Raw genomic sequence first — 16,753 nt, forward strand, 5'->3', positions numbered from 1 at the left:
CAGAAAGGAGATAGACTGATAAAACTACAAAAAAAAGTGACAATAATAAAGAAAGAGAACACATAATTGCATAAACCACAACACCAAACAGAGCGACAGGTGACACGTGTAAAAAAACGATTTAGAGGCATTGGTCTTCTTGTCATATTCCTTGAAACATCTTCACTATGGTTCGCTGTCTGATCAAGTCCCACAATCAGCGCTACTATCCTTCTAAGGTGGTAAGTAGTAGTAGTAGTAGTGGTAGTAGTAGTAGCAGCAGTAGTAGTAGTAGTAGTAGTAGTAGTAGTAGTAGTAGTAGTAGTAGTAGTAGCAACGCAAGACTGTTTTGTAAAGCTATGGAAAAATTATATTACGAAAGAGAGAGAGAGAGAGAGAGAGAGAGAGAGAGAGAGAGAGAGAGAGAGAGAGAGAGAGAGAGAGAGAGAGAGAGAAAGTATTTAAAGCTCTAAAATGGAGCTGAAGAATGAGGCTAAACATGACACATCACGGAGGAAGAGATAAGAGAGGGGAGGAAACCGAGAGAGGAGAGGGGGAATGTGAAGGAGAAGGAGGAGGAGAAGGAAGAGAGATCGGGGTGGGGGGAGAAAAGAGGGGAAGAGGAGACGCGGAGGGGGAGAGAAAAGGCGCCGGAAATACGTATCCTTGACAAAAATAATAAACACAATCTAAACCCCTACGTTGAAAAGACATCAACAGCATTACTCACCCCTGAAGAATACAAGGGGCCTTTCAATCTTCAGCCCCTAACCTCGCGATCTTTTACATAAACAGATTAATAGGCCGTTATGTCACTTCCTCGCGTAGATTAGGGACCCATTCCCAGTCGTTTCGTCCTTACCTCACACATGACAAGCTGTAACAAGAGCTGTTTGGGGTTTCCGAGGGTGCTTTGTATGGTTCTAGTAGTAGTTTAACAAGGTGCAATGGAAGTTATTTGGGGTTTTCAGGGTGTTTTCATGATTCTGGTGGTAGTTTAATAGGTATGGAAGAAGTTATTTGGTGTCTTCAAGAGTGGCTTCATGATTCTAGTGGTACGTAGTTTAAGAGGTAGTTGTGGAAGTTATTTGGGATTTTCAAGGGTCCTTTTATGATTCTAGTAGTAGTTTAAGAGGTTGAAGGTGAAGTTATTTGGGGTTCGTAAAGGTGTCTTCACGATTCTTGGCAGTCTAAAAGTCTGTTGTGGAAGTTATTTCGGGTTTGCAAGGACATTTTCGTGATTCTTGTAGTTAAACAATGATTCAGCGTCAGCAGCAAGAAAAAGACTCATAAGAACACGACTAATAATCTCCGTGACCTTTGACAACAATCCTGATGAGAATAACGCGCCGGGGTGGTGATGGCGCTGCTATTATGTTATCAAGTGATGAGGCCTCTAGAAGGGTGCCTGACTCATGCGTATTGCTCCTCTTACTTCCTCCCTTATTCACGCAGGTATGCACTCTTGCTTGACTCATGCTTCTATATTTACAACTTACTCATTCTTTTTCACACGTTCACACCTACACAGTTGCCTCACTACCTACTCATAATTTATTCATGCACACTTAGCCTACCAAGTATTTAATTTATCGTGTATTCACTCTCCCATTCATTATTAATTTGTTCGCGCTTACAGGCTACTAACTTATTATTTACTCGCTCACTCATGCATTCATTACTCATTCACGCTTACAGGCTGTTAACTTAATTTCTCACTCACGCAAGCTTTCATTACTCATTCATTCACGCTCACAGTCTACTAACTATTCATCTCCACTTACTCTCTCATGCATTCATTACTCACTCATTTCACGTTTACAATAATTTCATTTCACATTATTCATTCATTCACTATTCATCATTCACTAACGTATGCTTCCATTTTATATTCACGCTTGTGATACCCTTCCTTTATCCATTACTCACCCATTCACTTACCTATGCACCCATCCTCCACTGACACTATACAGTTCCTCACCTCTCACTCATTAATTCACTGTCACCGTTCACTCACCTCATGACATTCCGTTAACTCACTGGCACTCACTCAGTCGTCTTAACCAGAATGACTAGTAGAGGAGGCTGTAAAAAGTTCCCTTGCCAGCACTGACATTCACTACGGGCTGTGTGTGTTGTGCTGTGTCCTACATGGTGCCACCACAGCCTACCATCGTTCTCTCTCTCTCTCTCTCTCTCTCTCTCTCTCTCTCTCTCTCTCTCTCTCTCTCTCTCTCTCTCTCTCTCATGGTTGTTTTTCTCATTCACTTTAGAGGATTCATGTTAAACTACCACTGGAATCATGAGAACACTTGAAAAAAAAAAAAAAACTTCCATTAGAAAGTTAAAACAATCGGATAAGACGCAGGGATGTTTGGGAACAGTCATGGCTAATCAGGATAGGACAAAAAAAATAACGGGTTCAAGCTTGATAAAGTTCGAATTAAAAAGAGGAAGAAATTAGGGTATCATTTTACTTTCTTGCCCGTGGAACAGCGGCAGTTCTTACATCTCATCAGATAGAGCTTTTTATTATAAGTATTTCTAACCGCATATATATATATATATATATATATATATATATATATATATATATATATATATATATATATATATATATATATATATATATATATATATATATATATATATATATATATATATATATATATATATATGCCTCGGAAATTTATCATAACACCACTAGCTACCAAAAGTAAATAAGAAGCTGCCTACTACCGCGGCGGCTCTATTTCATAAAATAGATATACGTGATTACGTTACACACTGGGTTATATAACAAGACATCAAGCAGGCCGGGGCAAGTGAGTCAATCACACACCTGCAGGAGGAAGCGGTCACATCCCCAAGGTCACTGGCTTATTGTTCTTCAGGAAAACCCCAAACAAAACAAACAAAACATGTCACCTTCGCGCCTCGTTTCCTGCTCACACTCGTCCCGACATCAACTCGAAAAAGGCAAAAAAAAAAAAAATAAAATAAAATAAAATAAAATAAATAAATAAATAAATGAAATAAAATAAATAAATAAATAAATAAATAAATAAATAAATAAAATAAAATAAAATAAAAATAATAAAAAAATAAAAAAAAAAAAGAGCTCCTGGTGACACGCTACACGGACTGAGTGAGGAAGACATGTACTTATGTACTTACGGAAGGAGATTCTTGGTGGCGGCACGGAGTGTTCACCCCAAGCGCTGGTTCACTGCTGACCGAACACGGAACTGAAACAAACACACCAATTCCATATAATTTTATTTGGAACCATTTATTTATATACTTATCTGCTTTATTATTCTTTCTATTCATGTTTGTTTATTTATTTTTGTGCTTGTTTATTCATTACCCTTTCCCTATTATTTTTCACTTCTTTCTCCAATGATCATCTGCAATATTTCTGACACATTTCTTATACCACGCTCTAAAATATATATGTAGCCTAAAAAAAAATCTCTCTCTCTCTCTCTCTCTCTCTCTCTCTCTCTCTCTCATGTTCGTCCAAGCAATTTTTACAGTATAATGACGACCTTAGCAGTAAAGGAATAAAGAAATGAACAAGAGAAAGAAGTAAACTCAAGGATGCGTTTGAAGACAATTTATCGTGGAAGTAGCCAGGCAGTAGAAAAGTATGGCAGAAAAGAAAAAGTGAGACATTGGAATACGAAAGTGGATTGGTTGATTATGTGAGAGACATCCTGATAATTAAACTTTGCAGTAAGAGTCGGACATATTAATACGACTTGATAGATAATTTGTATAAAGATTTGTATTCTTTATCTGAGTTAACAATAGGATCCTTCACGTAAGCAAAACAAGAAACAAGAGTTAGACATGTATATAAGATAGGACATGTAATACACTTCATAACATATACATTCTCCTTAAACTGAAGGATAATGGTACAACACAATCCTTCACCTTCCCAGAGGGAGGAAATAAGAGTCAGACTTGTAAATATGACAGGAAGAACACATCCTCTCAAACTGAAGGTCGTTAACTTAATTGTTATGGCTTTTTATTGAGCTGAGATTGGTGCAATTTCTGATTTAGATGCAATTTCTGAAGACACCACTGACAGTTTAAAGGCGTAACCGTATTCTGAAACGTTTATTCTGAAACGCTCTGCCCTCACCACGACAATTTTCATAGGCCTCAGAGATGATTAGCCGGGTTCTCAAGGGTGTTTCTCTTGTTAATCATGTAATGTCTTGTTAATTTGTCACTAGAACCGTAAAAAAAACATCCTTGAAAACCTGTGTAACTTCAACTAGAACCTTTTGAATGTAGTGAACTCGCGGAGCAGGCATGTTTTAGAATATGGTCCTATGTATATAGTTTATAGAAAATAACAATCTAAATACCTGTTTATATAGTTTGATTTCTGGTCGATAAAAGTCAGAATCAAGTAACGAATATCAGTAGGTGTCAAAGGAGTAACCATTTTTTACCCTTCCCAGAATGATGACGCTGAGGGGATGTGCAACAGCGTGGCGTCCCTGGAGCCAGACCCGCGCTACTCCGGCTGCTGCTCCAACATCTTCCGCCCAGGCCGCGTGGTGAGGGATATCGTGGTGGGCGCCCTCGTGGTGCTGGGCGTGGCGGTGGTCGTCGCCGTAGTGTTTGTGGTGTGCTACTTCTTCATCCCTGGTATGTATAGGAGCGTTATCCCTCCAGCTATGCCCTTTTGCTTGTCTTTATTCCTGTTTAGCTCGTTCATCATTCTTGCTTCGCTGAGGCTTTAGCTAATATTCCTAAACGTTTCAGTATCTCATCTTGACCTTTGACTAGCAGTTGTGAAGGTTATTTGGGTGTTCATGAGTGTTTCCATGCTACTAATGATCGACTGATTGTTACTCACCATCAATAGATGAAAAATAATATATAAATAGTCACCCAACTAATCACCTCTGATGCATTTGAAGCTACAAGTTGTAATAGTCTTGATGAGAGAACCAAACGTTTAAGAATCTGAGCATTTAAGAGATCTTCCCCTACAGTCAAAGCCGATGGTGAGGCGCCCTTGCTGGGGGAGGAGAGTGCCTTCCATGGGGTGCCATATGAAACGGAGGCCAACCACAACAACATCAATGAAGTGGTATTCCGAAACAGCACCAGATATGATGTAGATCCCATGCTAGAGAGGATCAAGGAGGCAGAACACGAGGATCACGGCCACGGTCAAGACGGTCACGGCCATGATCACGAGGGTCACAACCACGACCACGACCACGTCCACGAGCACCATCACGTTGGCCCTGTCCCAGAGCCTGACTCTGAGCCTGAACCAGAGGCAGAAGCTGAACCTGAACCAGAACCAACTGCAGAACCTGAGCCAGAGCCAGAGGGTGAGCCCACAGCTGAGCCAGAACCAGAAGCCACTGCTGAGCCAGAACCAGAACCTGAGTCAGACCACACTCACTCTGAAATGAGCCACGACCACACTCACCCTGAAATGGACCATGATCACACACACCCTGAAATGGACCATGACCACACCCACCCTGAAATGGGCCAGAAGCATGGACCAGTTACTCATGATCACACTCACCCTGAGATGGACCACAATCACACCCATCCTGAGATGGACCATGACCATACCCACCCTGAGATGGACCACAATCATACCCACCCTGAGATGGACCATGGCCACACCCACCCTGAGATGGACCATGGCCACACCCACCCTGAGATGGACCATGGCCATACCCACCCTGAGATGGGCCAGGAACACACTCATGAACAGGGACCAGTAACACATGACCACACTCACCCTCAAATGGACCACGATCACATGCACCCTGAGATGGACCATGACCACACTCACCCTGCTGAAGGCACACCGGAGGCTGCGGATCCCCAGTGTAAGGACCAAGGCTGCAATGGTACACACCCACATACATAACCTTTACCTTCAGCTTTTCCTGACATTTCTGTGAGGTCTTTTGATTTGACAAACCTCTATTCATTTTTTTCAATCCTCTTATAACAAATTCCCTCATGATGAAATTTAAATATTCAGTTATTTAAGGAAAAGCTGATTGTGGTGCTTGACATGCATGCTCTCTGCTCTTCTGTGCTTTAAGAAATGGACTGCTTTAGTAAATAAATTCCAGAAGCTACTGAGGATCAGGTTATGATACATCACTCTTACACCTTCCAGCGCACCCTGTCCCTGAGGCGTCTGAGTCTGAGGTGACCCTTGTTCCTGCCACACACACTGATGTGGAGGAGGGAAGTTTGCCCCCTCTCTTTGAACTCTTTAGCCCAAGGACCCCTGTTGAGGAGGCTGCACCTGAGGGCTCTGAGGGCACCCTGAAAGAGCTGGTTGTCCCACATGAGCACACTCATGAGGAAGAGGCGCATGCTGAGCCTCACCCTGAGGTCCTGTCCCCAGTAGAAGAGACTCAGGGCATCACTGAAGAAGTACCTCAGGGTAAGAAATATTACAAAGGGGAGATGAATTTTTTCAGTATATGATTATAACTTCCACTACTTGCCATGTGCCTCACAGTGATTTGTTAGTATTTTACCTCACCATTTTTTATGCATGTTTAACCAATGACACGAACTTTGATTACTGACAGTATTGTGTATTTATGTTAATGTGATAATGGAAAGCTATTGTTTCTTACCTGCTAAAGTAATGTGAGAAAATGTTCATATATTATGCCAGAAATTTCTAAGAAAGTTAATAAAGAAAATTGTCAGTGTCATTCAGAGAAGAAAATCAGTGAAATTAAAACTTCACACAGGACATCTTTGCTTTGAGGAGGGAGATGTATAAGAGCCAATATACTCATGTTCTTCCTTTACCACACATTGTCTGATTGCAGGTAAGTGTCAGCCACGGCAGCTGGAGATGTGCAGTGACCTCCCACACACACTGACAGGCTTCCCTAACTGGGCTGGAGATCAAACTGAGGAGGACATGCAGCAGACATCTCTTCCCTTCCTGAGGGTGAGTCAGGGAGCAGTGTGGCTGAGCACGCCACCACACAGCAGATTCAACTCGGAGTGCATTACAGACATTGCATTTTCTTTACTGGATGAATATTAGTGTACTGAACCTGTACCAATGATATGCATAGATTTTTTATTGCATTCATAGTGCAAGATCAATAGTTTAGTATTTTAATAACAACTCCACCTCCCTGAATGATACAAATACCTGTTGTAAGATTATCAGTGAAATGTTAAAGAGGAGTCCTTAACCAAGCCATTACTCCCCATACAGGATGTGATTGTGAGGTCCAGGTGCTCCCCAAGGGCAAAGGAATACTCTTGTGCCATCCTGGAACCTCCCTGCACCTCAGATGGCACCATCCTGCCCCCCTGCAGGACCTTCTGCAAGTGTGAGTAGGAGTGTTGGAGGGATATGCTGGTGCTCCTGTGTAGGATTCCCTGCTGTGTCACTCTCTGAATTGAACTTATTGACAGAAACAAGAATGATATACTGAATTAAAAACATTTTACACAAAATATTATTGTTCTTATATATAATGAAGATATACAAGTCATCGGATCATCTTGACACTCCATGAAATCTTTTGATGTTGAATATTCAAATTGTGAAGGAACTGGCATCTGTGGCTGTGTATATGTTGATGATAAATGAGCCACAGCCACTTTGGGTCTTTATGATAGCAGGAAATGCACTGAGGGTTAGTGGTGTGGGCCTGACCTGAACTTTGCCTCCCAGCTGTGGCTGCCACCTGCCAGGAGTTCATCACCTCCAGGTTCAGCCTCAGCAGTGCCTTCGATTGTGAGCAGTTCCCGGACTCCTCAGACCCCAGCGTGTGCTTTGACCTGACCCAGGGTAAGTACCCTTCCTCTCCTCTCCTTCCCTTCCCCTTCACCCTCTAGACCATGTTTCTTTCCCCCATACAGTCACTCCTCCTCTCCACCAGCCACATTCCCCTCACCAAGTCCTGCTGTGCCTGTTCACCCATGTTGCTTTCCCTTCTCTGCTGTCAAGGATGTCTGCTTGGCACTGCTTGGCACGGTCTCTCCAGGGATGTTCTCTTATTCTCATGTTGCTGTTGGATATTTCAAGTTGTACAAGTGTTGGTGTTGTTGCTTTTTGCTGCTATTAGCTACTTGGCTTTTATTGTATTATCTGAATTTCTTTGTAGTGAGAATGCAATCCTTCTTCTTGTGATAAGAAAATAGTGCTTCTAGTTTTTCTCCATCCAAAAAGACATCATTAAATACTATCTGGTCTCTGTGTTATCATCTAAGTTTTTTTTTTTGGTGAATGATCCTGCCAAAATATTAAGTGTTGACATAATGCAGGAAATTATAAGGATTAAACACATAATACTTACTGAAAGTTAGGGCAACAGTACAGAATGCATTATAAATATACCTGAATCACACTTTTTGTACCATACATTACATCACATTGTAAGGTAAGACTCAGAAATTTTGTTGCACACTTAGGAACATTATGGCAGGGAACCAGTTAATGTGTGACAGCTTTTACTACCAAGTACTAATGTGCCGTGAAGCTGCTGGGTGAGGCACACACTAAATGCTGTTCAGATTGATATAATCTAACATATTGTTACTATGATGCACACCTAATCTTAGTCATCTTGAGAGTATGAGTTGAAGACAAAGAGAAAGTTAACATTGACAGCATTCAGCTCATTGAAGGCAGTATTTATTTTCTTTACTAAACACTAATGAACAATTATCAGTATGAATCAAATGATCTTAATTGCTGTACATATGAGTCACTAACATCCACACACTGAGTGAAGGCTACCTGAGGTAAAACATTAACCTGCTATGACATATACTGCTCTGAATTTATATTAAATGAACACTAACCCAGGTGATATAATGATTACAAAATAAACAGTGCTTTATAAAAATACTGAGTGTCAGTCTTTATCAAGTGAGTCAAGTAAGAAGAGATACACATAATATTTCCACATATCAAGTGTTATTTTGAAACGGTTGTTCCATAAAAGTTGAGTTCCTGGATAGTGGTTGGTGCTGCTGTTGAGTTTAGATTGTTTAAATTTGGATGTGAATTGTTATGCAAGTGATGCTCTTGCTGCTCTGAAGTGTGGCAACTCACTGCTCCTCAGTGCCACCAGGAGGAACAAAGAAGGTGATCCTCCTTGCAAACAACTCACTTATCACAGGGACTGAAGGAAACTTGTTTGATCATACAAACAAAGCATTATGGAATGTAGTAAAATGGAACACGACTGGAAAATCTTCTAGAGTGTGAGAAGTTTGTACTTGTAAGATATTAGTCTATAGACCAAAGTGATTAACTAAAAGTTCCAAATTTTGAACCTTCTCATTATGGGCACCAGAAGTCTAATAGTCTAATGACAAAACTTTTGGAACATCCTTTCTGTTGACCAGACACCTCAAAACTTACAACACAATGGGGAGTTGAGCTCAGTAAACACTGGGGACACACTCAACACTAACTCAAACCTGCGGGGCAAGTCCACCCTTACTCTGGGGAGGACTCAGGGTGGCAGTGGTCCATGTGGGGTTATGGGAATGGTGTGTTTGTGCAGAGCCTTGCCTGGGTCTGGAGCACCGGTGTGGGGACGGCCGCTGTGTGGCCAAGAGGCTGGTCTGTGATGGCCACTCAGACTGCCTTGACAGCTCAGATGAGGCCACATGTCCTGGCCAAGGCTCAGGTCAGTCCTGGCACCCTTAGAAGTGTGTACCTGCATCCAAAAGTATCCTAGTGATATCCTCCACTGATTGTTACGTTCACAAGTTACTAAACACCATCAATAACTTGTAGTGTAGTTGGTACATAAGTATTCTTTCCTCTCTCATCATGAAGCACCAGCATGACATTATTAGATGCTGTACTGTGTAAATAACATCCTAAACTATTGATAAGTTTAGTGGCATCACCTTGAGTGGAACTACAGCAGACAGCATAAATGAGTGTGAGGCATGTGAGTGCATGAGTACAGTATTGCATGGCCTGCCTTCCTGCACCTCCTCCTGACATCCTCACTGCTCACCTGAATGCCTTTGCCACACCTCCCTCATCTCTGATCCTCACCCTGGTCATATACTACCTATGGATGTCGTATTAATTGTATATATACACTGTGTTCTGTATTTGTAATATATATCACAATATGATAAGAAACAATTGTAAATATTAACTCATGTTAGCATGTACTGTAAATAATATTATGTTCTAACCAACTGTAAAGTTCTTACTAGTTATCTAACTCACCTGGCACCTTAACAGTCTTGAGCAGCAAATCACCCCCCGGCCAGCCTAAGTGGCGGCCAGGGTGGGGATGTGCACTCTAGGGGCATGGCCACACTAACACACACCTCGTGCTGATAATACATGTGTCCTAAATGTAATTTCTCACTGTCTGTGGGTTGTAAAGAAAGAACTGAAATAAAGGTGTTATGTTAACTTGGTCATGCATCAGTGTATAGTAACTGTAATACATGTTAATAGTGTAGCTTACATTGTGCAGACTGTCACTCTGATGTTCCCTGAATCACAGACCTAGTCATGCTTCTACTGTACAGTCTCCAAGCAAACATTATTGATCTAGCAACATCTCTCTCCTATATTAAGATAGACCAATCTTATGTTCAAGCTATAGCAGAATGCATTAATGTATGTAGTGCAGTAGTCAGCAACAGTCTGCATGATGGCAAGTAGTAATAGCAAATACCATGACTGCATGTTGATGTGACTCACTAACATGACATTCAGCTGAGGGAGAGGAGCTGCAGCAAACAGGCCCCACTCCTGTCCACCACCCCCCTGATGCACCCCACCATAGCATCACAAATGAGGACTTCTTCCCAAACTCTCCTCTTGACCCCCGCACACTCCCAAGTGAGGCTCAGGCAGACTCTGAGCAGCCACACAGAGCCACACAGAGCCACCCAGCCTCAGAGAGCGATGTGCCACCTTTGGTTCTCCAAGATGAGGATTATTATCCTGACTACCCACAGGAGGGTGTCATCAACCTGGCTGTGAATGCCAACAGTCCTATTGAATATCCAAATGATTTCACTGAGCCTGAGCTTCCCACTACACTGCCCAGTGATGTTGCTCAGAACCCTCCCTCTAATTCCGGGAGCTTTGCTCCTTCTCCTGCTGCTGAGGAGTCCTGCAGTCAGGATGAGTTTGGGTGTGTGGATGGTTCGGCCTGCTTACCCTCAGAGGCTGTGTGTGATGGCATCCCACAGTGTGGCGATGGGTCGGATGAAGGAGACTGTCAGCGTGTGGGTGAGTCTCCTGGAGCCTTCACTTCCCAACCTCTTCTTCCTCAATCCTTGGTTCATTTGGGACTGTCTCTCAGTAAACATTGAAAAGAATCTCTCCCTCTTGCATCATGAGACACTCATACTCTCTTCCTGTTGACTGCTGGCTACATTTCTTGAACTTCCTGCACTTCTCTGAGACTGCATCACTGACCTCTTGACCAAATATAAAACCTTTTCTCTAAATCGTCTCAAGACTACAACAGGTAAATTTTGTTAATGGATAAATGCAGACAGACATTTTTGTGGAGTAAATTTGTTTATGAAGCAATTAGTTTTCTGATTAAATATGTCATTTATCAATACTGCCCTGAAGGTAAATATCCTTTCACTTCCCATAATGACCTTGACCTGCCCACTCTACTTTAGGGTGCAACACAGGAGAATTCCAGTGTGCCACCACCGGCCAGTGTGTCCCTGAGTCGTGGGTGTGTGACGGGACAGACGACTGCCGAGACAATTCTGACGAGACTGACTGTGACCTGCCCCCCCTCCAGGAGCCCTCATCATCCCATGCTGAGGAAGCACCTCCCCTTGAAAATCTTACCCCTCTGGGGCAGTTTCCCCTCCCTGGGGGATACCTCCAGGACGTTTATGGGGGTGAGGAATATGATTTCAACAAGTTTGGAGGAGGAAATTCTTTTCTTGATAATGGCAATAATGGATTTCCACCCAGTGGTGTATCTAATGGAATAAACGGATCACACACAAGAGATTATGCCAGAGAACTGTTCCCAGGAGAAAGTGATGAGGGCACATTTGCTGCAGCCCAAGAGGCTCTGGTGAGCCTGCCAAACACTGGGAATAACACCCAGGGAGGCCCACAGGACAGAGAGGAGTTGGAGACTGACAATGGAGACTCAGAGCCTGGCCAGGAAGGAGCCAGGGAACCAGGAAACATTCGTGTTGAGGATTTTGAAGGATATGAGTCAAGGTTGCCCTTTGATAGCCAGGTGCAAGACTTTCCACAGCAGCCCTACCAGAGTGACACCACTGTGCAGGACTTCCCTGAAAATCCTGCCCAGCCTGAATTTGGTCTGTCTGACTATCCTGAAAACCCTTCCCAGCCTGAATTTGGCCAGTCTGACTATCCTGAAAACATTAATCAGGCTGACTACTCATCCCACACCTTCCCTGAGGACACCAACCAGGACACCCACCAGCCTGACCTCATCTTGGATAATTTTCCTGATAGTTTTGACCAGTATGATGAGACACTAGAGGAAGAACACACCCATGCTGCCTCTGATCAGTCCCAGAATTATGATGTGCTCAGCCAGCCACCTTATTATGACAGCTTTGGACAGATTACTGATCATAACCAGCCTCCTCCAGTCCAGGATGAGTCTCAATCACTTACAGAGGATGAAATACAGCCTTCCTTCAGGGAGCTTCCTTCAGAAATAGACTACAACCATCCTCAGCTCTTGACACCAGAAGAATCTGACACTTCACCAAAGGAAGTATCACAGCAAGCACCACAGGAAGCATCACCAGATTATACCACTAACACTAAGGAGATTACTGTTGAGGCCACAGGAAGTGAACCCACAGAAACACTCCAGGACCACCTCCCTCAGGAACACTCTCTGCTGGACTATGAGGATGAGTCTCCTTACTCCCCCTACCAGCCACCACTCCCTGCAGACTTTCCTCAGCCAGCCAACAGCCCCACTTCCCTACAGGGTGACCAGACGCCACCATCACCACCTCCAGCATATGAGAACCAAGAACACAATGAAGAGAGTGTACCAGAGTCTGTATTGAATGAAGACCTTGAGAATGGTGGGGAGTCAGAGCAAACCCTGAAGTCCATTGACATTGCTTTGCCTGTTATAGATTATGATGATACCCCAGACACTGCTCCCACCCCCACCACCACCACTGCTGCCCCCACACCCAGCAGAGGCAACAGGTTAAGAGGCAGCACCCGGTTTGCCTACTCCCGCCGCCCCTTCACCCACAGACCTTCGCCCACCACCCTCAGGACTGGTGCACCAGCCAGTGCTCGCCCAAGCCCACAGCCAACTGCCTCTTCCTTCCTCTCACGTCTTCAGAAGTGGCGCACTTCCCGCATCCCGTCGTATGAGTCACTGCGAACTCCAGCAGCAAAGGAACGTATGGACACTGATGAAGTTGGAGAGGAAGAGCCTGTTGGTGGTGTCAGGGTGTCTCCAAGGCCAAGGGGGCCCCCATTCCGACGAGGCCCTAATGGCCCAAGATCCTATGGCACTAGACCTACATTGAGAACCTCCAGGATAGATTCAGTCCCTGGAAGCTTTCCCCAGGAATTCCTGAAGGAAGGAATTAAACCAGAGGGCACCTTTGCCTCAGAGGAACAGGCTGAAGGCAGCAATCAGGAAGATGAGAAGGAAGATGGTGAACTTGCTGCTTCAGTACTTGCTCCTGTCCATATTACAGCACCAACCCAGCGCACATCACAGTGGCACCCCCCACCACGCATGTACCGGCGAAACTTTATGAGAGACAACCTGGAGTTACAGAGGACTCGTTACAACACAAGAAGAACACTACGGACAGGAGATGAGATTAATGATTACGTGGGAGAGGAGAGAGACGAACGTGTGGCAGAAGCACCTCAGTTTAGCTATGCCTCTGAGATACCTGACTACAGCTCCTCAGACTATGCCTCCCCAGACTACCAAATGCATGCCTCACATTACCCCTCATAAGTGATAACTCAAAGATAATAACCTAAGGGCGTCAGCTACACACCTCAGCAGACAGTAGTGTATGTATTGCTGTTTGTATGCTTGTTGATTCTGTCCATTGGTTACTTGCCTTAGTGTTGCTCTAGAATGTAACGTAGTAAGTCTAATAGCATCTAACATGACCAGAGTTTGCCACAGAGTTTAGCATCACTGATTACTGCATGTATTAGACTACTTATGGATTTCCCATACATAAGGCAATAGAAAGTATAATTAAACTGATATGATTATGCCCTACATTCTCAAAGTTGTCAACATCACGTCTCGATTACTTTTAACAGGATGCAGTGGAAATTATTCAGATTTTCAAGAATGATTTTGTGCTTCTAGTGGTAACTTAAGGATTCTGCATCATTGGTTGAAAAAGACATTCTTAAAAATGTAATGATCCCAGAAGCTTTTAAAAATTGTCCATGTGAGAGATCAAAACGTTTCAGGATATGGGCATAGAGAACTAACCCTAACAACAGGATAGTAACATAAAACCTTAAATATAACCATTAAAACTTCCCACAGCATAACAAGAACACAAGAAAATCTAAGTGAAACACTGAAAACTAAAACCTTTCATACCCTCAGCAGACAGCGCCTCAGAAGACAACAATGCAACATCTGTGACGCCAGCACCCAAGGAGGCAGTGGAGGTGACAGAACCCATCCTGGAGGAGACCACAACCCTCCCTGTGGAATCTGAGACTGTCACCCCAACACCTTGCCCCGAGCTGCAGTGTTTGGATGGAACCTGCATCTCTTTGTCTCAAGTGAATGATGGGGTGGTGGACTGTCCTGAGGGTATTGATGAGGAGGACTTTGGGGGTCTTATTTAAATGAATGAATGTGTTTTGATGGATAAATATATTTTGATCATCCTGTGTGCTTTGAATTGTTCTGAGAACATGTGGTGATGTGTTTTGATGTTGTCTTTAGATTTTTTTTTTTCAATGAGTGTAAAATTGTGCCTTAATTGTTTATATATTATTATTTTTTTCAATATGGCATAATGTACTTCTGATTGACTTAACTTACTCATACCAGTTTTATTTACTTGATTATTTTTAGTGTATTTAATATTTTTTTATTTGGTTACAATCCCAGAATTTTCAATATCAGATAATTTAAAAGTACTATTTCATGAATTTGGATCTAACATGATGTAATTTTTTCATCTGTTTATCTCTATTCACATCAGTTTCACGTTATTTTTTCATTCGTACTTTGTATTTAATGCCTGAATCTAGAATTTTTAAACAAGGTAACAAAATGGTGCTGAACTATTTTTGAACATGATTAGACTTTTATCATGATAATGTTTTGATATATTGAGTTATATACACAATTTTTTTACTTCTCTATTTTTATTTTTATTTATTATGTTTTTATTTATTTAAATATATGAACTTTTCAAGGCATCTATTTTGAAGTTGTTGCATTCTTTAAACAGAGGCATACTGACTAATAAGTGTTTCCTTCTTATATTAGATTTAATCTATAAATATATGACGAGATTAATTTGCAATGAAAGAAATAATCATTGAACCTGAACAACAAGAATCATGCATCTTGATATCTTAAAAACTCACAAAGCAAACATAGTGGTGCCTTACACTCTATAACAAGGTTGAATATCTTTTGTAATATTCCTTACTTTACACTATATTATACTATAATGAATTTATTTTTATTGATATAAAAATTTTAGCTCATACTTCCTAACACTCATATTAGTCTTCTGTAAATAGTATAGTCTATATAAGTGAATCTGTCTCTTCCTTCTAACTTTCACAAACCAAATAACAGTACGAGTATAGATAAACTTAGTGAAACTTTCCCCAAGAGTTGTGAAAAAAGGTTGTTTGCTGGTCACAGCTGATATCCAAAAAGAAGGCAGTTATTTTATTTATTTATTTATACCCACAAGTATATGTATATGCTGTTCTGATGGCTTTGTATAGCAGCGATGTAATCTCAGTTTTCATCATGGTCCATTGGGAATGTTTTATGAATTCATTTTGTACATTAGTCATTCTAAATTTAGGTAACAAATTGTTCTCAAAAGCTATGATTTCTAGAGTCACATGTTTACTGTAACACTTGTACCTCAGCTGTATTCCATCCTTCACTGCAGTAGGAGTCAGTGAAGGAGGTGCTGGGGCGTGATGGATGGTGCACAGACGGCAGATTGTGACATTGCACCCAACACATTTCACTGATCCATCCACTAATACAAATGATGCCCAAACTCTATAAAATTAGTCAGAATGGATTAAGTAGACATGTAATTAGAGTGGATAACTATACACAAATGATTTTTAAGTTTTCAGTTACAAAAGAACACCATCTTAAAAAAAATCCTGATGGTATTCATATTATATTGAAAGTGGTACTGTGTACTGAAAGAGCTAAACACTGATATCTTACATTGGTAACCAAGCAGAGGGAAGTCTGTGGGTGAATTTCCTTCTGTAAAAGAATTAGAACCTTCGTGTGAATGGTAGAGAATATGAGAACAGAGAAGACGTTTTGCTTGTCACTCCACCATCTTCACTGACTCCCACTGTATTTGTTCTCAATACTTAGCTAATGATGAATGTGTGTAACTTTTTCTGTGATTAACTGTTTTGTGTGTGTGTGTGTGTGTGTGTGTGTGTGTGTGTGTGTGTGTGTGTGTGTGTGTAAGCCCCATTTAGGGCAGCTCGTTCCATATCAGAAATAAAAATATCCTGTAAACATTC

The 16,753-nt window shown here is 42.0% G+C and overlaps 1 protein-coding gene across 8 annotated transcripts in view; it reads left to right on the forward strand.

The window, feature by feature from the left end:
* LOC135090873 (cell surface glycoprotein 1-like) overlaps positions 1 to 16,753 on the forward strand; it is a 59,642-nt gene extending 42,889 nt beyond the window's left edge. For 2 of the 8 annotated variants that reach the window (XM_063988016.1, XM_063988018.1), the window contains exons 2-10: positions 4,461 to 4,650; positions 5,001 to 5,864; positions 6,164 to 6,436; positions 6,837 to 6,961; positions 7,238 to 7,355; positions 7,703 to 7,819; positions 10,733 to 11,254; positions 11,659 to 14,041; positions 14,604 to 16,753. In XM_063988016.1, coding sequence (XP_063844086.1) covers positions 4,461 to 4,650; positions 5,001 to 5,864; positions 6,164 to 6,436; positions 6,837 to 6,961; positions 7,238 to 7,355; positions 7,703 to 7,819; positions 10,733 to 11,254; positions 11,659 to 13,982 — 4,533 coding nt within the window. In that variant the 3' untranslated portion in view covers positions 13,983 to 14,041; positions 14,604 to 16,753. Of the gene's footprint in view, positions 1 to 35; positions 222 to 4,460; positions 4,651 to 5,000; positions 5,886 to 6,163; positions 6,437 to 6,836; positions 6,962 to 7,237; positions 7,356 to 7,702; positions 7,820 to 10,732; positions 11,255 to 11,658; positions 14,042 to 14,600 lie in introns of those variants that run through there. The other 6 variants (XM_063988013.1, XM_063988014.1, XM_063988012.1 and 3 more) reach the window with 5 other exon arrangements.

The sequence above is a fragment of the Scylla paramamosain genome, chromosome 36 (assembly GCF_035594125.1).
Source record: "Scylla paramamosain isolate STU-SP2022 chromosome 36, ASM3559412v1, whole genome shotgun sequence".
In the NCBI taxonomy this organism is placed as follows: domain Eukaryota; kingdom Metazoa; phylum Arthropoda; class Malacostraca; order Decapoda; family Portunidae; genus Scylla; species Scylla paramamosain.